At 40.4% G+C, this 25,407-nt stretch overlaps 1 protein-coding gene across 1 annotated transcript in view; it reads right to left on the reverse strand.

The window, feature by feature from the left end:
• The window catches only part of Lrrk2 (leucine rich repeat kinase 2), a 142,325-nt gene that overhangs the window by 84,997 nt on the left and 31,921 nt on the right, over positions 1-25,407 (reverse strand). Inside the window, exons 12-19 of the mRNA XM_021183253.3 lie at positions 23,654-23,783; positions 20,012-20,136; positions 16,524-16,630; positions 8,980-9,124; positions 8,311-8,450; positions 6,169-6,297; positions 5,923-6,093; positions 3,524-3,782 (exon numbers count right to left, since the gene is read on the reverse strand). Of these exons, the coding sequence (XP_021038912.1) occupies positions 3,524-3,782; positions 5,923-6,093; positions 6,169-6,297; positions 8,311-8,450; positions 8,980-9,124; positions 16,524-16,630; positions 20,012-20,136; positions 23,654-23,783 (1,206 nt within the window). The remainder of the gene's footprint in view (positions 1-3,523; positions 3,783-5,922; positions 6,094-6,168; positions 6,298-8,310; positions 8,451-8,979; positions 9,125-16,523; positions 16,631-20,011; positions 20,137-23,653; positions 23,784-25,407) is intronic.

The raw sequence follows: 25,407 nt of genomic DNA on the forward strand, positions 1-25,407 counted from the left end.
AAAAGCCTCGAAGATATGGGTACAGGGGGAAAATTCCTGAATAGAACAGCAATGGCTTGTGCTGTAAGATCGAGAATTGACAAACGGGACCTCATGAAACTGCAAAGCTTCTGTAAGGCAAAAGACACAGTCAATAAGACAAAAAGGCCACCAACAGATTGGGAAAGGATCTTTACCTATCCTAAATCAGATAGAGGACTAATATCCAATATATATAAAGAACTCAAGAAGGTGGACTCCAGAAAATCAAATAACCCCATTAAAAAATGGGGCTCAGAGCTAAACAAAGAATTCTCGCCTGAGGAATACCGAATGGCAGAGAAACACCTGAAAAAATGTTCAACATCCTTAATCATCAGGGAAATGCAAATCAAAACAACCCTGAGATTCCATCTCACTCCAGTCAAAATGGCTAAGATCAAAAATTCAGGTGACAGCATATGTTGGCGAGGATGTGCAGAAAGAGGAACACTCTTCCATTGCTGGTGGGATTGCAAGCTTGTACAACCGCTATGGAAATCAGTCTGGTGGTTTCTCAGAAAATCGGACATGGTACTACTGGAGGATCCCGCAATACCTCTCCTGGGCATATATCCAGAAGATGTTCCAACTAGTAAGAAAGAAAAATGTTCCACTATGTTCATAGCAGCCTTATTTATAATAGCCAGAAGCAAGAAAGAACCCAGATGCCCCTCAACAGAGGAATGGATAAAAAAAAATGTGGTACATTTACACAATGGAGTGCTACTCAGCTATTAAAAAGAATGAATTTATGAAATTCCTAGGCAAATGGTTGGACCTGGAGGGCATTATCCTGAGTGAGGTAACCCAATTATAAAAGAACTCAAATGATATGTACTCACTGATAAGTGGATATTAGCCCAGAAACTTAGAATACCCAAAATATAAGTTACAATTTGCAAAACATATGAAACTCAAGAAGAACGAAGACCAAAGTGTGGACACTTTACCCCTTCTTAGAATTGGGAACAAAACACCCATGGAAGGAGTTACAGAGACAAAGTTTGGAGCTGAGACAAAAGGATGGACCATCTAGAGACTGCCATATCCAGGGATCCATCCCATAATCAGCCTCCAAACACTGACACCATTGCATACACTAGCAAGATTTTGCTGAAAGGACCCTGATATAGCTGTCTCTTGTGAGACTACGCCAGGGCCTAGCAAACACATAAGTGGATGCTCACAGTCAGCTATTGGATGGATCACAGGGCCCCCAATGGAGGAGCTAGAGAAAATACCCAAGGAGCTAAAGGGATCTGCAACCCTATAGGTGAGACAACATTATGAACTAACCAGTACCCCAGAGCTCTTGACTCTAGCTGCATATGTATCAAAAGATGGCCTAGTCGGCCATCACTGGAAAGAGAGGCCCTTTGGATTTGCAAACTTTATATGCCCCAATACAGGGGAACGCCAGGGCCAAGAAGTGGGAGTGGGTGGGTAGGGGGCTGTGGGGGGAGGGTATGGGGGACTTTTGGGATAGCATTGCAAATGTAAATGAGGAAAATACCTAATTTAAAAAAAGGGAAAAAAAGAAAATTAAATAACATGATTATGAAATTTTATGATAATGCTAAAATATGTAACAAACAAAATTTGTTCAGTGGATCATGCGATACAATTTTAACACCTGTGTGGGCTTATTTTATGCCAACTTGACACAAGTTAGGGTCATCCTTAACGGAGGGAATCACAGTTGAAAAACTGCCATGATGAAATTGGGCGATAGAAAATCCTGTGGGACATTTTCTTAATTGGGGGTTGATATGGAAGGGCCCAGCCTACTGTGGGTTATACCATCCCTAGGCTGGTAGTCCTAAGTGCTGTATAAAAGCAAGCTGAACAAGGCATGAGGAGTAACCCAGTAAACAGCCTCCTCCATGGCCTCTGAACTAGCTCTTGCCTCTGGCAGGCTTCAGTGAAAATAAACCCTCTCCTCCCCAAGTTGCTTATGATGAACTTCAACCCTAAGGCAATGCTCTTCTCAAGTTTACATTACATTTTGTATTCATTTTATACCAAGAAGAAATGTGCTGGCAGTCACCATTGATCTACAGAAACCCTAGAAGATTTCTTCATAATAAATACACTATGTGAGTCAATCAAATAAGACCTGAGAAATATTTCAATGTTATGAATTCAAATTTTTCCTTTAGACAAGCAACCAATGGTATCACGATTTTATCTTCCAGCCAAGTGACATTAACACTTTGAAATTTACATCAAGACTTGCCACTGTAAGATCTTCACATGAAATTAAAGGAATACTAAATCTACATCCGAGGTCACAAACCCATTCTGCCTGAAATCAGAGAACCAAGGTGAGCAAGGTAGCTCACATCTATGATCCCAGAGCTCAGAAGGCAATGGTGGGTTTGCCTTCAAGTTTAAATTCAACCTACTTTACTTAGAGAGTTTCATGTCAGCCTGGGCTGCACAGAGACACCCTGAAGAGAAGGGGATATAGAGATGGGGGGAGGAAAAGAGAAGATGGAAGAAGAGGAGAGAGGGGAGGAGGGAGAGGAGGGAGAGGAGGGAAGGGGAACAGAGGGAAGAGGAGGGGCATCATTTGTAGAACTATTATTCAATACAGCGTTCTATTTTGATGTAAGTGTGATTAACACAACCCAATGGAATTTTCAGCAATCAAAATGCCATTACAAGGTGAAGTCTGTAATCCTTTCTCGACCAGGTTCTTACTACACTGCCCACCCTGGCCTCACAATTCCCATCGGAACCTCTCTGGTCCATGTTTATCCACATTTAAATTTGCTGTCTGATTCTCCTGTGTGACTGCAAAGGAGTCACTGGATAGCTTTCCCATGGTTTGTTGTTTTGTTTTGTTTTGTTTTGTTTTGTTTTGTTTTGTTTTGTGTTTTTGAGTATTTCTCTCTTCCCCCTAATCTTTTTATAACATTTATTAATAGTTTTCATGTATATTCTCATACATAAAAATCTGTATCCTAGATGTCTAAGAATACATCATAAGTGAAAGAGTAAATAAGTAAAATGTTTTATTTGTATGTCTTTCCCTATACAAATAAAACATTGTGTATATTAGATGTAAAAAAAAAAATTCAAAAGTACATGGATGGAAAACATCAAAAGATAGTGAAGAACGGTCCTCAGGAAGAACAATTTTAATTACCGTTGATGTGTGACGTTCTTGCTATATAGCACGTGCTTTCTGTATCATTTACTACATGCTCACCCTTGCACATTTATAAATATCCTATGACCATATTTCATATGTAAAATAGTAGCCTAGACACTAAGATTCCAAGAGTGGGAAAAGCTAACTGACATCACCATGCTTATAATCTACTACAAAAAGATTGTAAAATGAAAAAAAGAATACAATTATCTACCATGATGATTGAGTTTGTGTACAGTGCATTAGCGGGATAGCGTTTGGGTAGCATGAACAAAGTCCTAGGTTCAAAACACTGCTGTTGGGTCTACTTGAAGTAGGAGACAAGACATTCTTATTGGTACTTACTTGTTTGTTTCCTTAAATTGGATGACTTATCTGGAAATAAAGGACCAAGCCAAGAAGGATCAATTTTTCCTATGCCAAATCCTCCAAGGCAAATGCTGTTGTTGGCCAGGTCCAGGGCAAGTCTCCTGAGGAGCAAGCTGATGACCTGGCTGTCGCCCTTTTGGATGCTTACGGTCAGGGCTTTCCGTACATCTTGTTCACGACAACCACCATTAAGCAACAGTTCCACCAATTTAGGACTGCTCTCTTTCTCACATACCTAGTTTCACAAAAAGGAAGAGGAAGTGGACACAAAACTTGAATTTCTTCTCTTTGGCTAGACAGAAAAATAGAGCTTGCTATGGTCAATCCTCATACTTCAAAATTAGGTTGAAATGAAATGAAATAAGGCAAAACTTATTCCTATAGTAGACATGGGAGATAAAATGAAATTATTGCCACAGATACAAGACTAGCATAAATATAATAATCTTGCAGCTGCCAGTCAATGGCTTGAAGAGACATCATCACCCTTTGAAGTGGACATTTCTGGTTTCTTTAACAACTCAGTTGTGTGATGTGATGTTTTTCTGGAAGCTGTCTTGTGAGAGGGCATTTGATGGTTTGCTGAAAACAGACCCTTGAGAGGGTGTGTGATGTTAAAATGAATATAACCAGAACTTCACAAACTTTGAGAGGATGCTCTTGCATTGCTACCCCATGCAACATTTTGCTGGTCTTCAGTGGTCTTCACTTCATAGAGAGAATCGTTCCAAAGAATTTCTCCTAGTATTCAGGCCACTCCCACTGACTCATGCCAATTTTTTCTGCAAGCCTTGCTTTTTCTGCGAGATCATGCCACTGCTAATAATTCGTGTTTGGTATTTGCTGATGAACTGGATTTCTGGTATCCTGACAATGAAGAATGGAATCGCCCCCAAGGAACTTTCTAAACAGGTCCACAAAACTCCTTTCTTATTAACCTAGGCTACTGCGCTTTTGTGAACATCTACTACACTCATAATTGTTACGTAGACGCCATGTTAAAACATACCCTCCTTGAAGAAGAGAGGAGGCTCATGGGACTCAAGAAGCTGCCCAGCCTTGGGAGACCTAGGGATCTCAGAAACTCAGAAAGCTACACGTTGTAAAAGCTCCCTTCCCAAGGTTGTCCCCAACAGTGAACAATATCTAGGATGTGGAGACTCTCTAATGGTCCTTCCTTTGTGTTGGGCTGGGAGCTCCAGGGATACAGACTTCATGGGTCATTATGCCTGCTGGGGTGGGCTTTCCCATAATGCAGCTGTCTTTGAGTAACTCATGCTCCTATAAATAACTCCAGTAAGCTCACTGGTTCACAGGCTAGACTTAGAGGGAAATGTCCCTTGGTCAGCTATTGGTGCCCTGTTTAAGACTCTGAAGTAAGAGTCACAAAACAATTCTATGAATTCAACATTCTGGACAATGCAAAGGTGAATACCATACACTTCTATTATAGTGTACAACATAAAATATTTTGGAATTTAAATTTAAACCCTAAAATATAATGGAAGCTTACATTAAACTCTCATGGGCTTACAGAAGTAAATCTTGATTTTTGTCTCAGGTCTGGCTGTAGAGGGAAGGATTTAAGCAATATTAATTAAGAAATATTGTTCAGCAATATTCACTCTAATAAAGATATGTAATCCATCCAGGGGCCCACTATGACATGAGTGGAGGAAGATGATGTATTTACAAAATGGAAGGCTACTCAGTCTCATTTATCATAGCCTCATCGCGGAATCACAACATGGATAAAACTCCAGACCAACAAGTGAGGAGAATAAGGTAAGCAAAACCAGAAAATAACACGCCATGTCACGTACCCTAGAATACAAAGTTGATAGAGTAGAACTGAGAATAGAAAGGTGCTGCTGGAGGCTGGCATCACACGGAAAGCGATGGGAAATTGCCAGTCACAGATACATAGCCATGAGATCATGATTTTAAACTTTCCAAATAGATGAATACATAAAGACTAAATAAGCAAGTGGTTACCCGGAGCCAAAGACAGAAGTACACAGATGTCCGGGGGAACAAAATAGGAACTGGGCCACTGCTTATGAGATTTAACTGTGCAGTGATGAACACGTTCTAGCATTGACTCTGGCAATGCCAGTTCAACTCTACACAAACACAAGCCTTGTACTTCCAATCAGAGATGGGTTCTCCCTATGTCAGTGTATTGCTCTAGCTAACTTCAAACTCACTGGTGATCCTCCTGTCGCAGAATTATATATGACTGAAGTATATTCTTTAAACAGGCAAATTGTGTGACCTATTATGTTTCAATAAACCATTTAATGAGGGAACAATGTCCAAGAGGAGGGAGGAGAGTAATAATGAAGACAAACAAAAGTAAGGACTGGAATATTTACCTGATAGATTAAAGAAGTTACCCCCTTCACTTGGTTGGCATCAGCTCCCAAGAGGAGCAAACATTCGACCATGATGCTGTTATTCTGATCGCAGGCTCTCTCTAGCATGGTGTTTTTCAGCTCATCATCCACGGCCACTTTTGCAAAGCATTTGCAACATAGATTGAGGAACTAGAAAGAACAGGAATGAAGATGAGAGGCAGCCCCGGAAGGATAGGGTTTAGCCCACAGTCAGCAAACCCATACCTGCTCATCCTTTTGTTCTACAACACTGGAAGACATCTGATGAAATATCACCACATCAAAGGAATAGTGCACTAGCAGCTTGGAGAAAGATACTGACAGCTCAAGTATTGACAGGGTTGTCTGTAATCCCTGAAAGTGCAAGCAAAAATAATAGTAAGCGATGTAATAGTCATGGGCAAAAAACAGTTCAATGTTATACAGCAGTTCATATATGATATTTAAGACCCTGCTTGCTCTTTTAACTAAAGAGGAAGACTTGGACTTGAGCTCGACAGCAGTAAACCTTGAAATAACTACAAATGTCTCCCTTTCCTGGAACTAAGAAATATATTAAGGACAAGGAGAACAAGTGCTAGCTGGCAAGCCATCCTCAAATACTTAATCCTCTCAAATTTGGCCATTAAAGGTTCCATTGGGAAACCAGACCTGAAAGAGGAAAGCTACATGTTGCCCGGGATTAGAACAGCTGGTGGCATCTGGATGCAAAGTGGACATCTTGACATCAGGAGGGCACAGTAGAAATGGAGTCCGGCACTTCTTCCACCTTTTTGTGCTAGCTCCTGCAGACACTTCTTCTACCTCAGAGGCAGGCAACTCCTCCTGCTCTCACTGTTGTTTAGCACAATTGTCTGAAGCTCCGAAGGCAACATAAAGGGTGTGTCCTTGTGGCAGGTTTCATACAAACAGCAACATTGCTTCTTGGAAGGGACTCAAGCTTGCCAAGGCCACCAGGCCTCTCTGCCTATGCAGTGCTTCAAAGAAGTGTCCTTTCCACAAAGGGCTTAGGCACTGAAGACCGTGAATAAATTCTCAAAAGGTCGGCCTACCCTCTACAGCAACATCAGAACAATCTGTCTAGGCATAGACACAGAGATGATTTTGTTCTCTTAAGATGCTGGGTTCTGCAAATACAGATACTTGAGAAAAGGTATATTTAGATTGTAAGGTTCTCAGAAGTCTGTCGCCTCACGCCTCACAAGAAGTTCTAGACATGAAAGTGTGGCAGCCGAGGTGGGACCGGACCTTTGAAGGAACCATTTTTCAGCTCTGCACTGGCTCGATAAAATAGGTTGGGAGGCTTAGTGTTGGGCTTTTATAGCCTCTGCTATGGAGATTTGAAAATTCACATTCGATGAATTAATCCATAGTAACTGGAGCCCCAGACCACACAGTTATTTCCTTCCCTTAGATGGCTTTTAATCAATTCTGGTATGGCTTTAATCGGTTTAGAGTAAAGCACTTTCCAAAACACCGATTTTAGAATGCACTCCCGCTCTGAGCTAAGAAGGCAGTGTCTTCAGTACTTTACAATAAAGAAAATACTTTGCCTGCATACGGGATTTACTGAAAACGTTTGTGCAGTGGTTATGGCCTAGGTATTTTTATTGGTTAACTTGGTATAGACAATTTTGACAGTTAAGAAAAAAATGCATGGGGTTCGTTAAAGATACAAACTTGATTATCAAAACTCCAAAACCATTACCGAAGTTTTGAACAATTCATTTGGCTAACATTCACAAAAGAAATGAGGCATTTAATTTCTGTAGAGGACAGCAGTCTCATGACTTACAAGCCTCAAACCCCTGGGCTGAAGTAATTTTCCTTCCTCAGCTTCCAGAATAGCCAGAGCTATGTACATCTACACAGTTTTTCTTATTCTCTGCTGAATCAACCTTATACCATCTTACAGTCCTCATAAAGACAATTATTATACATCTGCTTTCAATAAGGCTTGGTGAAATAAACAAAATCTTTATTTTAGGAAGAAAACATCAGGAGGCAAAAATCACTAGAGGCAAAAGCAGTCCAGGAGAAGCCACAGAAGACCCCCATCTTTAGAATAATAATAACTTTTATTTGCCCCAAATCTGAGTACAAACCAAAAAAAAAAATCAGCTACTGGAATGTCTTTAGCACTTTTGTGGGAAGGACAGAAGGCAAGCAAACACACTGATTTTTCAGATCTAATAATGAACACTGGATCTTTATAGTCAGTGCAATTTTCTAAACCTTCTATAATTAAAATACTACAAAATGATAGATGATTTTAATGAACTAGAATATCTTGTTGGCGCACAACGGGAGTTGTGAGAATACAAGCGGGAGACTGTGTAAGCTCTCAGGTCTCTCGAGTGTACTTACTGTAGTCTGCACCTCAGCAACATCTTTAAAGCGCTGCAAAGTGGAAACCAGAATTTTTGCCAGGAGGTGCCCTGTCCCTATGCAGAAATTCTTCTTTGTCATCAGGCATCCCATAAGGTGTAAGCCCAGACACTGAATTTCTAAAATAAAGGAGAAAATTAACAGTGGTTATTCTTTTAACCTTAAAGCGGAAGGAAGGAATAAAAAACAAATCCAGTAAATTGTGTACTGGCTGGTTCTGTGTGTCAACTTGACACAAGTTGGAGTTATCACAGAGAAAGGAGCCTCCTTTGAGGAAATGCCTCCATGAAATCCAGCTGTATGACATTTTCACAATTTGGGATAAGGGGGAGGGAGTGGGGCATTGTGGGTGATAACCATCTCTAGGCTGGTGGTCCTGGGTTCTATAAGAAAGCTAGCTGAGCAAGCCAGGGGAAGCGAGTTAGTAAGTAACATCCCTCCATGGCCTCTGCATTAGCTCCTGCCTCCAGGTTCCTGCCCTGTGTGGGTTCCTGTCCTGACTTCTTTTGGTGATGACCATCAATGTGGAAGTATAAGCTGAATAAACCCTTTTCTCTCCAACTTGTTTCTTGGTCCTGATGTTTTGTGCAGGAATAGAAACCCTGACTAAGACAATAAGCAGTGGTTCCAAGCTCTATCTGTACCAACCTTGGTCATCTGGATACATCTGTAAAGTGTGGAGGACTGAGTCAACTGCTCCTTGCAGGGACAATGTCTCTATGGCATCAGGAAGGTGCGCGAGAGAAGAGATTACTTTCAATCCACATTTCTGAATCCCAGGATTCCCAATGAACTAAAATCAAAAGAAGTTTAAGAATATTTACTGTTATAAGTAAAGTTTGAATACATGCCTCCATTAAAACCAGTTACAGAATAGTAAAACATAATTCAATGTCTGGGGATGCAGCTTAGACAGTACAATAATTGACTACCATGAAAATCCCTAGGTTTGATCCAATTCAAAGCCCTGGATTGAGCCTAAGAGATATCGGAGCTAGTCAGCCTACTGGCTCTCCCATTCTCATGCCCTTCGGGCCAGTTCACCAGAAATCTCTGCTACCAAGGCCAGCTATACCCTGCTGTCCAGGCAAGGAAGGGACAGAGCCAGCTCTCTCAGATGTTGCAGCTGTTAGGGACATGGTCAGTCCTCCCACTCTCATGTCCTTGCGACCAGCTCTCTTGCTTGCCATAGATGGCAAGGGACAAGGAGAGGGAAGGCGGTTTCTCTGCCTTGTCTGTGTCACCGCCAAGCAGAGGCGGGGCCAGCTCTTCCACACTAAGGGTACATACACTGTGGGACACTATAGTTTCCACAGTGAGTGCTTTCCCCTTTGTTGTGGGGGAAGCTGCAAAGGTGGAAGGCATGGACAAGGGAAGAGGAAATGAGTGGGGTTGGGTTGCATGTTGGGAAATTCACAAAGACGCAATAAAAGGTATTTTAAAATGTAGAAATTTCCCAACATGGAAAATTTAAAAAAAAAAAAAGAGTAAGAAATGAAACCAAACCAGGGATATTTTGTTGCAAAGCCATCAACGAACTTCCCCAGTTTGCAGTGCTGCCTCTCTCACTCCAGGAAACTCCAAGTGAGCTTGACCCCAAGTGTCTTGTGGGCTTGATTTCACATCTTCCCTTCAAAGTGTGTCAAGTAATATTTTTTTCTGAGCTTCAAAGATGGGCAGATAAGCTTAAAACACACAGCTCATAGGTCTGGAATGTCTTAGAGACCTAGATTCTAATTATCATATTTTTTTTTCTTTAATCCGGGTTTCCTCTAGTAATTTGAGATGCATGGATATACTGGTGTTCTTTTTTAAAGGACAAGCTCTTCTTTGAGAAGAAATAGGCAGCACACACACTGACAACCACATCCCTACACTTCCTCTTTCAATCGCACTGGTGCATATATACATATGTGTGTGTATGTGTGTGTGTATACATATAAGATACACACATACAGACACATATACACATATATACATATACACAAATACACACATATATGCACATATACACACACGCACACACACACACACACACTTGCACCAGACTCTCTAACCTCTACAACAATGTGACCGTCAACTTAACAGTATTTCTTTCAAAGATTACCACAACGACTTTCGGGAATAATTTCACACAAACACATCATGCAAACACTTACTTCAGGGTATCTACCTTCCCAAATCTCACCCCCCGCCCCCACACACACTGCTACAGGACAATGCTGAGATAACGTCAAGCCAGATCACAAGCTTTGATGAACCTACATGCCCTACATGCCCACACTCCCTACCTCCAGCCTTGGTTTGTCTATCATCTACTCCTCCATCAGCTCGGTGACTTAGCATTTGGTTCCTCACAGCGTCTGGGGATGTCATTAGCCTCTTTCCCTGTGCCTTGTCCTTCGTCTCTAGCTTTTCAGTTTGTCATTATGTCCTGTATCATTTAATTGAGACGCTCTTATCTTCCCCTTCTTGGGAACTCTGTTTGTCAACACTATTAGCATCTAATTCCCTGAATAATAATTCTGAATTATTTTGCAGTCAAGTAGATATGTGTTACATTCTGTGAATCTGAAGATCACGAATAAAGAGCTGAGTAATATCAACTCAGAAGTGGTAAGGGATTTCTGCAGATATAGGAACATGGTCTCACCATGTGAAGGTGGAAAGATTTTTGGTGTCATCTCAGTATCCAATTCTCTAACACAGCCCTCATGATGCCGCACTATTAGCATCTCTCCAAGCAATCAACACAGACTGACAGTGAGAACCAGGCTGAAATTCTCATCAGAAAGAAGACAGGAGCTGAGGCAAAGCAAAGTGTCCTCTTTCCTTCCCTTCTGAATTTATTAATAGGAACGTCTACACCTACTACCTCCATATTCTTGCTACCCTTTAATTTTATATAATCAGACTTCTCTCTTAACGACTCGGAATTAAAAGCACTCAAAGACAAAAAGTTCCCTAACCACTTAATTGCTCCCTTCCCACTCCTTGATTTCTATACCACGCTCAAACTTTAAAGCCATTCATTTGCCCGTGTTCTTCACCACTTCCTGCAACTCCAAACTACACAAAAGTCCTTTCTTTAAGCTCTCTTCGCAGGTGAGATCACTGCGTTAGCACAGCTGCAGCACACAGGGGCAGCCACCTCATGGATGGACAAGACTGCAGGCACTTGCCTCTAAGAATTTTGCAAATATGGGAGGCAGAGGCAGGTGGATTTCTGAGTTCAAGGCCAGCCTGGTCTACAAAGTGAGTTCCAGGACAGCCAGGGCTATACAGAGAAACCCTGTCTCGAAAAACCAAAAAAAAAAAAAAAAAAAAAATTTTGCAAATGACTGAGAAACGCTAAAAGCTGGAGAGGTGGTCTTCCCCAGGGAAGAGCCTACCAAATGGTTATCCACTCCACAGGATCAACCCTGAAAACATGCAAAGAACATCATAGAGACAGATCAGGCTCTAGGTAGGAATATATATGTATGTATACATATGCATTTAGTAACAATTAATTTTAAAGGGGGTCATGAATCTGGAATCAAAAAAAGAGAGGTATACAGAAAGATCTGGAAGGAGGAAAAGAAGGAAAAATGATGTAATTATGTTAATCTCAAGAAATAATTTTAAATTATATGTTATATTAAAATTTTAAATAAGAAGTAATTAAGTAAAAAAAGTAGAGAAATAAATTTATGTATACTAGCATTTAATTATCACAAATCTAATGGCATAGACACACTATATATCTCTAAGCATCCGTGAAAAAAGTGAGGTACACACTTCCGAGCAGATAATGTAAAAATCATGTTTAAGGAGAAGAGTAGACTTGCAGTGGCTTTTCCATTCTGCTGTCTTTGTCTTGAAATACTTGATATTTTCAAGTCAGGAAACCTGAAATTTCCTTTGATGCGGAACTTCACGAGCCATGTATTCAGTTCTGCTTCTAAACTAAAGAATGGATCATAAGCCAGGTATAATGTGAGTCTCCTTACATTTAATATCTTTTTAAAATTATTGCGTTGTTTATTTATGTGCACGCACATGCAGGAGTGCACTTGTGTATGTGTATGGGTGCATACCTCCCACACAGAGGTCAGAGCACCACTTGGGTTAGTGTGTACTCTCCTCCTACTAGCTCCGTTCCAGAGATTGCACCAAGATCATCATGGACTGGGTGACAGGTGCCTTCACTGTCGTTGGCATGTCCTCAGCCCTCATGTTTAATACCTTCACCTCTACCAAATTTTTACTTATTTATTGGTTCTTCTAGTATTGACTTCCCTTAACCTCTAACCTTTACACGTCTAACTTAGCAACTGATTAAGAAGTTGTAACAGGAAGTCTATGACTGTCTACATAACAACAGCATTGCTCTTGTGTGATCACAAGTGACAACACCTAAAGTGACAGCATCTAGACAACTAAAAATAAGAGTATAGTGCTTCAAACACTCAAATAAATTTGAAAAGAAGTAATTATATATAATATGATTATAATACATCACACTTATACATATATGTGTATATATGTGTATACATATATGTGTATATATGTGTATACATATATGTATATATATGTGTGTGTATGTGTGTATATATGTATGTATGTGTGTATGTATATATATGTGTGTATATACATACATATATATACATATACATATATATATATACATATACACATAATCTATGTATGATATTGTGGGCTTGCATTCATTTACCTAATATTGCATCTTAAAAACTGTCTTTATTGCATCACTGTTCAATATGAATCAAGACTTATTAGTTCCCACCTAGCAAATAATATCCAAGTGTAAGCTTTGGATGTATCACTGGAAGGATACCAATAGACATTAATTAGAAACACCCTCTTATCTACCATCTATAACCTTTAAGTTCTTTTAGAGAACTTGCAAGTAAGTCATACATTTTAAGAGTTCACAATAAACTTACAAACTAAAGATCATAATACAAAATATTAGGGAATGTAACTTTAAGAAAAGTTCTGTAGAAAGATGAGTGATGAATTAAATCTAAAACAAAGGACTTGAGGAGAACAGTGAGAACTGAGAGAACTGACAGAATAAAATTAAAATAAAATTTGGAAAGCACGGGTCTAAAGCTAACTGCAAACATTACATGGTCTTTCAATGCAGAATTAAATTATTGCACCAAGGTCGACAGGAAAACAAGTAGAGAGTATATAGAAGTGACTGCTCCTGTCCCTAGGCCTTTGTAGCCAAAGGCACTTTAATATCTGATGGTGACAGTGCCAACAGTTAGTGAGTTCACCCTGTGGGCCAGGCACCAGTGTGGCAAACTGTTCACTCTATCTGCTTGCTATCTAAACTCCAAGGGTTAACTGGAGCATGATGAGTAGAGTCGGATTCAGACCAGAAAGTCTTGCACAGTGAAAGAAACAGAACAAAGTGTATAGTCTACAGAAATTAAGACATAGAAGGGAGAAGATATGGGAACAGCGAAAATACCAATTCCAGCGAGACTTACCCATAGAATATAAACAAGAAATGGAAGAAGAAACTGACAGACCGGAAAATATCATGCTTATGGAAAATCTGTGATTTTGACCTATCAGTACATTTAAAATGCCATCTTACCGCCTTTGAACCTCCACACAGAATTAGCAAATTTGGAAATAGTATAGCACGTTGTTTGTCATCTATCAATGGCCACTATGTTATCAGCACAGATTAAATTAAGTTGCAGTAAAACTCCTCAAATTTCATAGGCTACAGAACAATAGGTTCAATTCTTGCCTACAATGCATATGCATTTCAGGCCAAATGGGACGGGGCCCTGCTCATCACCAGCACTTGTGTAATGACTGCTACAGACAAAACCTTTGCTGGCAAGCAATGCAGGTCAGAGTTCCTGATAGTACGTTCTTAAGATGTAACACTTCCCAGTTGACTGTTCAGTCCAGAACTCATAAATGTAACCTCTGTCTTCAACTCCTTGTTAAAATTAATCATTATTCCAAACTATTATCTGTCAAAATACTAATCCAAGGTCTCCATACATTTGAAGAGTTGCACGTTCCTGCCATGGTACAAAGTTTCTGCCAAGCAAAATCGTAGCTTATTGGCAGGCTTTTCTATTACAAATAATGCAACAATGACCATTTTTATCCAAAATTTTAATGTATGCATCCAAATAGTTCTATATTATGAATTATTAAAATGCAATCATTGACCAGATATGTCCATTTTAATTGTAGTGGGTATTGCCATTTTGTTGTTTTGTTTTGTTTTATTTTTGTTGTTGTTGTTGTTTTACTCTGTAGCCCAGGTTGACCTACAACTCACTTGTAACCCAAGTTGACCTTAAACTTGTAAGAGTTCTCCTGCCTCAGCCTCCCAAGTGCTGATATTATAGGCATGAGATATCACAGCTAGTTACCAAATTTTCTGGAAATACATATTTTCCTTTTTGAATCCACAGTATGATTACAATCTATATATGTAATTAAGTTGAGAACATTTGCATATATACACAGAAAAATTCATTTTGTTTACCTTTCCATTCAGTCTTGGTATGTATTTTTTGCCAAAAAAATTCCACTTTTATGTTTTCTCAAAATAACTGGGCATAAGCTTGATTACAGAAACCCCTGTATGAACCATGTTTCTTTCAGTGATGAGGAATATCATGAACCAACTGCATAGTTTGCCTGTGTCTAATTTTCAAGCCAGCATCATGTGGGCTGTGCCACGTGTCCTCTAGTGCCAACGTCACACTAGTGTGTGTTCCAACATCTTATAAAACATTTGGTTATCCCATTGGAATTAGACTACATGACTTATCTCTCCTTGCCAAGTTCTCCTGCAAATCTTTATGCAAACTGACTGTTTCATATAAATTTTATACTTGCTTACGTAGTTTAAGTAATTACTACTGCACTTTTTATAATGGCTATAAAGGTACCTCAGCTTTAATTTTACAAACTTCAATGAAGAAGATCAATCTTTTTGTGTGTTCAACTCTTCTCCTACCTCTAAATTTTACACTTTCTACAAACCTTTTTGTGCCCTTTATAAGTGTGTGTGTGTGTGTGTGTGTGTGTGTGTGTATGAGTGATGTCTTAGACCATCTCTTATTTAAGAATTAAATACACATTTGTTTGTTTGTTGAGGCAGTGTTTCTCTATAAAGTCCTGGATGTCCTGAGACTCACCCTTTAGACCAGAATAGCCTTGAACTCACATAGACCCTCCTGACTCTGTTCCCAGAAAGTGCTTGGATTAAGGACTGGTGCCACCATACTGGATCAAAATACATTCTTAAATTTGAACTTTCAGTATTTTGCTCTAAGCTTTTACAAATCAGAAAGTCTTTACCTACAACCACCTCATCAGAAAATGAGATTTTCTTTCCCTGGGTTCCCTGGACAAAGAGGCAGGTGTGGCCCTGCAGACACATGCACACAGTCAGAGCCAAGACACTTGAGAGTCTACTTTATTCCCCAGAAATGACAGTAGACAAAGAGCGACCTATGGAACGGATGCCTGAACACTGTGATGTGTGAACCACTCTCCAGGCCCAGCATAAGCGGGAGGTCAGTGACCCAAAAGAGGTTACCTTCAGCTTGAAGTATAACACCCTGTTTCATAGACCAAAGCCTTGGCTCACTTGAATAAACACTTTCCTTAGTCCCTGCTTAGATCACTAATAGTTGAATCTCAAGTCATAATTATCGATAGCTCTGTTGACGTCACCCTAATGATAATTCATCTTAGAAGAGCTATGAAAACATACAGAGGCATCAGAGAAGACAGCCATGTTCTGTCTGGTGTGTCTCTACTAGTTGAATCTTTTTGCATAGGGTCATAAAAGAAGAACGGCCTACCAGGGAGAAAACAGCAGCCCGGGCCTGACATCTAGACCTGGCTCATTGATTGACATTCTGATTGAACAAACTAAGGTAGAAACTTGCATTAGTTAGTTGTATTCTTGTCTTTCTTTATATATATATATATATATATATATATATATATATATATATATATATATATTCCACCCCAATGTTGCTACTATCACCCTGAGTTCTAATTATGACTTCTAACTATCATAGTAAACAACAAGAAAGTAAAGTAAAACTCAAAGCCCCACCCCCAGACCCTAAGATGTGAATAGTGTCATTAATGGTATAAAGACAGAAAACCCTTGTTTTACATACCCTGTTCAAAGCGGCTAGAACCAGCTTGTGGATGTCAGTCCTGAAACACTGTTTTCTGAGCACGTTTGGTCTGCATTGAGAGTCCTCCCTGGATTCTTCCGATAGTCCTAAATCCAAGAACAAACACGGACAAATACAGACTTACTCTCGTCAAATGCATTTAGGCTCCACACACTGCCTCTTGCCAAGAGCTAGGATAATTTGGGTCAGACTAGGTTCCCGCCCTTGTGGAACTTTCCATCTTCATTGAAAGCATTCATATCTCTGCTGTATTTTCAGTGACTATGCCTGCACAGATGCCCGAAGCTTCTCACTGGTCCACAGGCGAGTTTGCCAACCAGTCACGCTCCGTAGTAAAACCGTCAGACTCATGCAACGGATTGCCATCAGCATCTTGCTGTTCCTGAACATTCATCTCTGCTCTCTGCTTCCCATAATGGGAATCATTCCCTTTCCATGTAACGGCCCTTCAAGTTGCGTTAACTTTTTACTGGCAGGTCTATAACCTCCTCTCCCCATATCTCCAGGGTCTGAGGACAGTGCTTCAGGGTAACAGTGGCTTGCGAGACACCATTACACCAACATGGGGTAGAGTCAGGTAGCATCAGTTGAAGTCTGCAAAGATCTCTGTGTCTGTATACCTTAGTGTCATCCTCTATATATGGCAAAGAAGAATGGCAGCTGCGTGGAGTAAAGGAGACAGATGCTAATGTTGTGCCTATTAATGTGCACACATAATGAATGCTGTGTTTACTAATACCTATTTACATATGTACAGTGTAGCCTTAAATTCACCGTTTTAAAAAAATCAGTAATCATCTAACTATTAATAGTGCTTCAGGGTCAGTTTACAATCATGCAAAGAGAACGTGCAGGGCTAGAGAGACAGCTCAGAGGTTAAGAGCATTTGCTGTGCTTCCAGAGGCTCCAGCCTTAGAGGCCAGGTCCCATGTGAGGCAGTTCACAACCACGTGCCCATGTGCCCATGTGCCCATGTGCCCATGTGCGGTGTATGCATATGGTTATAGTTATACAAACTTGGGGACACATACACACACAGAAAACCTTTAACAAAATAAGTACATGTTCAAAGTATGTTTTGTTTTGTTTTGGTTTTGGTTAATAGAAGAGATTAACAAACAGACATGGTGCTAGCAGGCTTTTGCTGCTCTTTAAGAACCCATTCACCTAGTAGGAATAAACTTTGAGCACTGAAGACTACAAAAATAATTTATTAATCTCAGCATAGCGGCACATGCCTTTAATCCCAGGACTCTGGAGGGAGAGGTCTGTGAATTCAAGGCCACCCTGGACTACACAGTGAGACCTTACCTTAAAAAAAACTAAGGGGAGAGGGGTGAAAATTGTTCTTCCATTTTGCTAAATCTACACAATTCAAGAATTAATAATAAAACTTTAAGAAAAATTTTGCCTGATCTTCCAGTAATGAGTGGGAAATGATGAATTGATTTACAACACACAGGTGGGTCTCTGTTTTTATCCAAATATCAGGTTTAAAAAATAAAATTAGTAAGAGTTTCTTCTTTTAAAACACTTGTCACACAATGAAAATCCTCTTAATTCTGAAAGAGAAAACACCTAGACACTATGGAAATGAGATGATTTAAACTCTTATTTAAACTTTTATTTTATGGGGAATAAATATGGACTTCAAAAAAGCTGGAACTTTATATGAGCAACAAAGAATATTGGCAATCTTCTACTTATCTCTCATCTTTATTCTCCCTGCATCTGCCTCATCCACTACGTCTGCCTCATTCACTACATCTACCTCATTCACTACATCATCTCATTAGACTGCCATCAACTCCTAACCAACTGTCTTACATGGATCCCCCACTCAATTACCCCATATAACTCCACCATTGATGTGGATTGCAAATTTGGACACAGAACTACAGGGTAGGGGTCCCAATTATTAATGCATATTATTAAGTACATTTTATATAGTTTCAAAGGTTTTTCACTTTACTGCTTGATATCAGAATTGTATGTAACAAGCTCTTGACTCCCTAATGGTACACACATATGTGTGTGTGTAAATACATATATATCTGTGTGTATATACATATGTATATGTGAGTATATTTTAGATTTATAAAAACAAAAATAAGGGTTTAAACATATGCTATTCAGAAATCTAAACTTTTTTTTTAATTCGTGGAGATATAATCAAAAGGGGAAATGCATGTATACATGAAAATATTTAAAAGAAATGGGTAATGTGACTCAGACTTATATAACACACTTTCTTCGATCACAAAGGAGGCAATACTACTAGATTGAATGTAAATTAATACGCTGAAAACCATCCTCCAGTCCTTAGTAGTAGAGCATTCTAACCATCCTCAGGATGTTAAACACATGCTTACTTTTGATGGAACTACTTCAGTTTTCTTCCCAGAATGCGTCAGAAACGTATCAATTCTACAATCCCATTAGTCCGGGAGGGATACATTTTTCTTAAAAAGTTTAAAAGGGCTCCTTCCAGTGTTTGTAAATAGGATATGAGAAACAATAAAAATAATTCAAGTCAGGCCATTATTAAGTTTTCAGAACATGTTTGAGCCGTTAACAAAATTTAATTGCTCTCCATGTGTGAAATCACAATCGCTCAGCATTGCACTTAGGGTCTGTGGTCTGTCCTCCCAGACTCATCACCATACCCTCCCCAGGTTGTCTTCACTCCTCCCACACTCTGCGCTCGCTCCCGTTCCTTCTGCCTGGATGCTGTTCTTGCCGTCTGACTTCTCTTTCAGTCATAGGCATCTACTCTCTGACCTATGTGCTCCTCTGAAGACATTAGGTGCATCAGTGTGCTCAGACATGCCGGACCTTTGTCTGCAGTGAAGCTAATCAGCTGCTCATCTGTCTACTGAGCTCCAGACATCCCGCTTTGCCCTCCTTCCCTGTGTCGTTCAACCCAGTAAAGCACTGCGGTGTTCAGAACAGAACGGGAGGCATTTAATAATACGTGCTGAAAGATCGTGGGGACAGGTGTGTTAGAGAGAGCTGAAGGGCAAACAAGGTGATAGCTGGGGAAAGCCAGACAGAAGGAGGCCTTTAAAGTCAATGAGGGAGGAGCCATGTGGTTCTGCTGGAGAAGTGCTAACATAACCACGGAAAAGAAGCAACAGAGAGGGGCTGTTCTGTATTAGTTCGAACTTTAACATGGCTGGCGGCAAAGGAAATAGCAAAGAAGCATTGGAGATGAATAGTCCTTAGGGACAGGAGGTCCGCTTTTTACCCTGTGTTTATTTCTTATGTAAATGAAGTGCTAAATAATCTTATGAGTTCATCTACGTCATTCTTCCTCATGAACTTAATTTCGGGTTTAGCAGAAAGACCTGCGTGCACGGTCGTCAAAATCTGGTTCTTTAAGCTTGGCCTAGAAAACAATGTGTCATGAAAATGCAAAATTCCCTTTAAATGGCTGCCTCTCAGTGCAGATCCGTTCCGTGACTCACCTGGCACTACAAAATGCAAGATAGCTCGCAGCGCCTCCAGCTGGACTGACAGAGACATCCCGTGGGCTTTCATCACTGTTAGTATTTTAGGGACCACCGCTGCCATTGTATCCAGAGAAGGGTTACTAGAGATAGAAATTGGTTGTTTATTGGAAAAAGAAAGTACAACCTGGTTTATTTGTAAAAGCATTGAACTGAAACAAATATGGTTCATCAGAGCCAATGAAATTTTTAACAGGAAAAGCTATAAGAAAATGCATTTGAACCCTTCCCCAAACTCCCTATCCTATCCCCCTCCCCCTGCTTCTATGAGGGTGTTCCCCCACCCAAGCACCCACCCACTCCTGCCTCCCTGCCATCGAATTCCCCTACACCAGGACATGGAGCCTTCATGGAACCCTCTCTTCTTTCACGGGTGACGAAACATGACGCTCTGGAAGGCAGTGTGGCTATTTGCTCCACACAGTACCTTCTCAACTGAAACTTGCCCACACACTTCCAGCACCATCAGAACCGAAAGTTAAATATTGCAAATGAGTTTTCAAAAACAGCATTTATGAAAGGAGAAATGTGACAGAGATATATTACCTAAGGACAGCTTAGCTGGACTTGTGTGAAAGACAAGTAACTCCATTCTTTATGAGTCTGTAGGTATGGTGCACACATCTTACATTATTCATATGTAATAACCATATTGTTAGCAGCAAGATTTACTGACAACTTAAAATGCACCAAGCCTATCCTAATCCTTCATGAAAATGAATTTATTTAATCCTTATGCCCCAAACTCAGAGCTTCTGAAGTTTATTTTCTGATTCTTCTATTTTACTCTTTTTGGAAGAATCCCGAAGCCCAACCACTCGATAGCTGGCTCGTATCAGCAATAAAGTCATTCAGCTCCCTCTGAGACAAAACCTCCACATAGGAGGAAGCTCATTAAGACTCTAGGTCCTAGGAAGAGACAGAAGCACCTCACCCCAAGGGAAAGATCATTAAACTCGGGGAATGAACTACTCAGACCCTTCAGGAACCCTGAAACTGACAAGATTCACTAGGCTTCTCCCTCCCAAGCCTGTATGAGCTGTGAGAACTGCTGAATGACTCCCTCAGAGCAGCCCAGGCCTGAAAAGGACAGACACCGGCACCGGCAGAGCTTCCCAGAAGACTCTCAGACTAGACCAGCTGCCTGAAGAGGCCTGGCTCACCTTTAAAAAAAACAAAAACAAAAACAACAAACAACCAAAACACAACAAAAAGCTATAAACATTTCATTCTATTTTTTTAAAGAAAGTATTTCAAAAAGAGGAAAATAATCTAGATCATACACACACACACACACACACACAGGCATACACACACACACACCCAAACACATATATATGTATTATACATATATATATATATATATATATATATATATATATATACCTTTACATAATACACGCACACGCACACGCACACACACACACATATACATATATAATCTTCGTGCATAAAGACCCAGGGGTGGCTATATTGTCTGTGACAGTCCCAAATATCAGCTGTTTCAGGCTAGTGCCTGGGACTTCCCACAGCCAGCAGCAATGTGGTGAAGGCCTTCTTTATCTGCCCCTAGGGCCCAGCCAGACCTGTCTCAGTCACATTTTTACCTTCTGCGAAATGTTCTTGGCTGGGGGGGGGGGAGGGGGGCAGGGAGGAACACCCTTGACATTCTGTTTCTAAACTCCTCTGGCAAATCGAGGAAGATGACTGATGATCAAGGGCCTGAGAAATCCCGAGGCTTCTCAAGACTTGTTCTCTGGGGCTTGGGGCCACTGTACATGAGAGTATGGTGTCCAAAGGATACGTAAGGCACGAGTAAAGGCCTTGCAGATCTCGGCCTCCATGGCAGACAGCCCTTCTATCTTAAATACACCAAAGATCAAGGTCCAACTCTCTTGACTCCAAAACCACTGGTAACTGACAAATTTACTTGAGGGACAAATATGTAAGGGAAGGTCAGTTGGTCATATATCAGATGTCTGTCAAACAGTCATGGTACAAAAGGATTGCAGTGGTGGAGGTCAGATGTTGGCATGGGGTGAGAATCAGAACTGGGTGTGGAAAAGAATTCCCTGGTTTGGGGAAGGGGGGAGGTTCTGCCAAAGAGGTTTTATTGACCATTTTTCAAAAGAAAAAGAAATTGAGGTTGATAAATGGAGACCTGTCTTTGTTTGTTGTTGTTGTTCCAGAAGCCCTTATGAGCTATTGTAGGTTATTCTCAGTATTAGAAAAACCCCTGAGTAGCTAGAGGATGCTATGTAGGGCAGCAGAAAGGACTGGAGGATTCGCAGAGACTGGCAAAGTGTCTATTGAAACAGTGCTGGGGACTCTGGTGTGGCCAGGGTGAATGGGCATGAGTGTGGTGGCAAGAGCCAGGCACACGGGCTCCCAACAGTCAGTTCTCAAAGGTAGGACTTGGTAAGGCTCCTAGATGATGAGGCCTATCTGTGCAGTGTGCTCTAGGTTCCGAGCTTTGTGAGCTGTCACCCATACTGGGGAGGGCTTTGGCGATGCAGTCCTCTTTGAGTCATTTCTGCTCCCGGAAGTAACTCTTCACCCATAGTCCTTTAAGTAACCCCAGTAAATCTCATCTGCTTGGTCTGCTTTAGATTCAGTGTTTAGAAGATATAGAACAAATGGAGATATTTGTTCATTTCTCCCTAGGAAGAGAGTCTGACAACAAGCCAAGACACAAGCTCGAACTCACCTGTAGCACCTGTACCCAAGGCGACTTTAAAAATTCATATCTGTTTCCTGTATGGCTGCTTTCCATTTGATATCAAACAATGCCACCATTATTATACATTTTTTGCTTAATAGATTGAGAAAATATACTAAATATTTATGGCTGGAGGGGACACCTGCCTGAATTTCCATTTTCGGCAGGTTTTGTAAGCCTCTAGCTCCCTCTCACCATTTCAACCACATGTAATAATGTCTGGCCTTTTTTGTGCCTCAAACCAGACACACAGTGTCACTAAGGTTGGCATGAGGTGCTTTGGAATAAAGTGTCACTGGGAAAGGAAGAAGAGGAAGAAGACAGCCAAAGTTAATTTAAATGAAAGACTAGAAATAAACAATGCATTGTAATGAATAAATAGTGCTTTAATTCTGAAAAGCAATAGTTACAAAATGTATATATTTATAGTTTGGTATATTCACATATATAGTGATCTTAAAAGCTATCAGTTCTTTTGCATATTTATTATTTCTAAGCCAGGTAACACGATGCTTAAAGCACAGAAGCAAACCTTCACCCTATTTCTTCAGCCTCTGCTACACTTTTTAATGCTTGGATAAAATAATTCCAGAATATCAGGGGGAAGATGACAAGAGGTATGGTCTCATGTACCATGTTTAGTTTCCCATTCCAACAGCTTTGAATGACATTCCACCTGGTTCAGTGCCCTGCATATATACATATACATATATGCATGTGTGTATGTATGTGTATAGGTATATGGTTTGGTATATGGTATATGCACATGTGTATGTATATGTATGTGCATGTGTATATATAAATGTATATATGCATATATGTATATACATACACACATACACACACACACACACACACACACACTCATGAATGTGCAGTACCTTCCTTCAAACAGGTGACTCAGCATCTTGCAGCCACTCTCTGCCACCTCAGGCTCATGGGCGTGCCTCTGCATCAATTCCAAGACATTCAGGTATACTCCTTTTGCCAGCAGGATTTTCCTGAAATTAACTATAAGGTGTATTTCAAGTTACTTACAGTAATGAAAGCTCACAATTACAAGAACACACATAACATATTTCATTAGCCACTTAAAGATCATTAATAGTCACCTATATCTTACAAATAGATGACATCCTCTGATTTTCATATTTATTAATTCTTTATTGAAGTTTCCAGTTAATTTTTTTAATTTACAGAGTAGACAGGTATTAGAGAGATTAATACATTAAATCCCATAAGAAAGAAGTGCTCTGTAGAACAATGTATGCAAACAGCACCCTTCACAGTTAGGATGAAAATTAAATGATCGCCTAATCTTGGAATCTCACAAAATGGCTCGACTTACATTGAGCTAGGAAGCACAAGTATGCTAGACATCAGTGCATGGATGCAAGCCATTCCTCCATTGGTGAAGGGAGCCGGGGGCAGGCCTGAGGAGAAGGGCCACAGGTGTGTGGAGGCATATCGCTCACTGGTGACAGTCCAGTGGAATGGCCTGGTCTGGGATGCTCTGAACTACTTTGTACATCTCAGTGGGCTGCATAATTTATTCACGGATCTCATCACGATCTAACTATGCAGAAATGGCATTGCTCAATAATGGGAAACATGACAGGGAGAAGGGCAGTCATCGTGAAGTCCCTTCAGAGTATACAGGACATTTTCATGCTTCCCTACTTGCAGAAGTTTGTTGCCTTTATCAGCTCTATTTTAGCAAAAGGTTATCTGCATTCAAAGACAAATCACAAAAACGCAAACTCCTACAGTAGTCACCTTTAGTGAATGCTCATTCATGCTTGTATGTTCTCTGGTTCAAAGATCAAACCCTGCTTCTCAGCTCGACCTTTGTCTTGCTACCTCATGCATCACATTCCTTAGTTAGTCTTCTTGTTCATCTTCACCATTAGAATTTGACACCACTAGCCTAAAATTTTTATGTAACTGTCATACCACAAGAGTGTAGATTGTATGGAATCTAGTACATGATACAAACTCAGTACATGGTAGCTCAATTCATTCAACTGCTTAACTAAATGAGGAAATTATTACAAAAGGTATTTGGGCCTGAGCCTTCAAATCGCCATGGTGCCAAGACACCATTTTTTCCCCTCTCCATCCCATCCTCCTCCTTATTCCTCCTCCTCTTTAATTTTTCTTTGAGATTTAGTAGTTCAGGTTGGCCCTGAATACAATTCTTCCTGCTTTAGCTGGAGTGCTGAGATTGCTGGCCTGTGTCACCATTCCTGTCTAAGAGCCCAGTTCTCCTTTCTGCCAACCCAATCCTGATTAAAAAAACAAAACAAAAAACCAAACAAAACAAAAACAAAAAACCTTCCCATCCCTTCAGCCTTCATAGTCACTGTCTCAAGTTGCTCCCAATGTGAATTTGGTGGTGAAGCTAAATAAGGAAGCCGCTGAACATCTTACTACTCTGTTATACCAGGAAGCCCAGGATGTGCAAGGGCATCTAAGCACATCTAGCAGAGAGCCAGGAACAAAGGCGGGGGAGCATGAAGGGAGGGCAGGGACTGATTACAAACAGATGCCAAGCTGACTCACAAGGTCATTGTCCCACAAAGGCCATAATGAAAGCAACCCCAAGTCACAAAATCTTAACAACTGATGGCAGGAC

The sequence above is a fragment of the Mus caroli genome, unplaced genomic scaffold (assembly GCF_978045245.1).
Source record: "Mus caroli unplaced genomic scaffold, Mus_caroli_1 scaffold_16, whole genome shotgun sequence".
Lineage (NCBI taxonomy): Eukaryota > Metazoa > Chordata > Mammalia > Rodentia > Muridae > Mus > Mus caroli.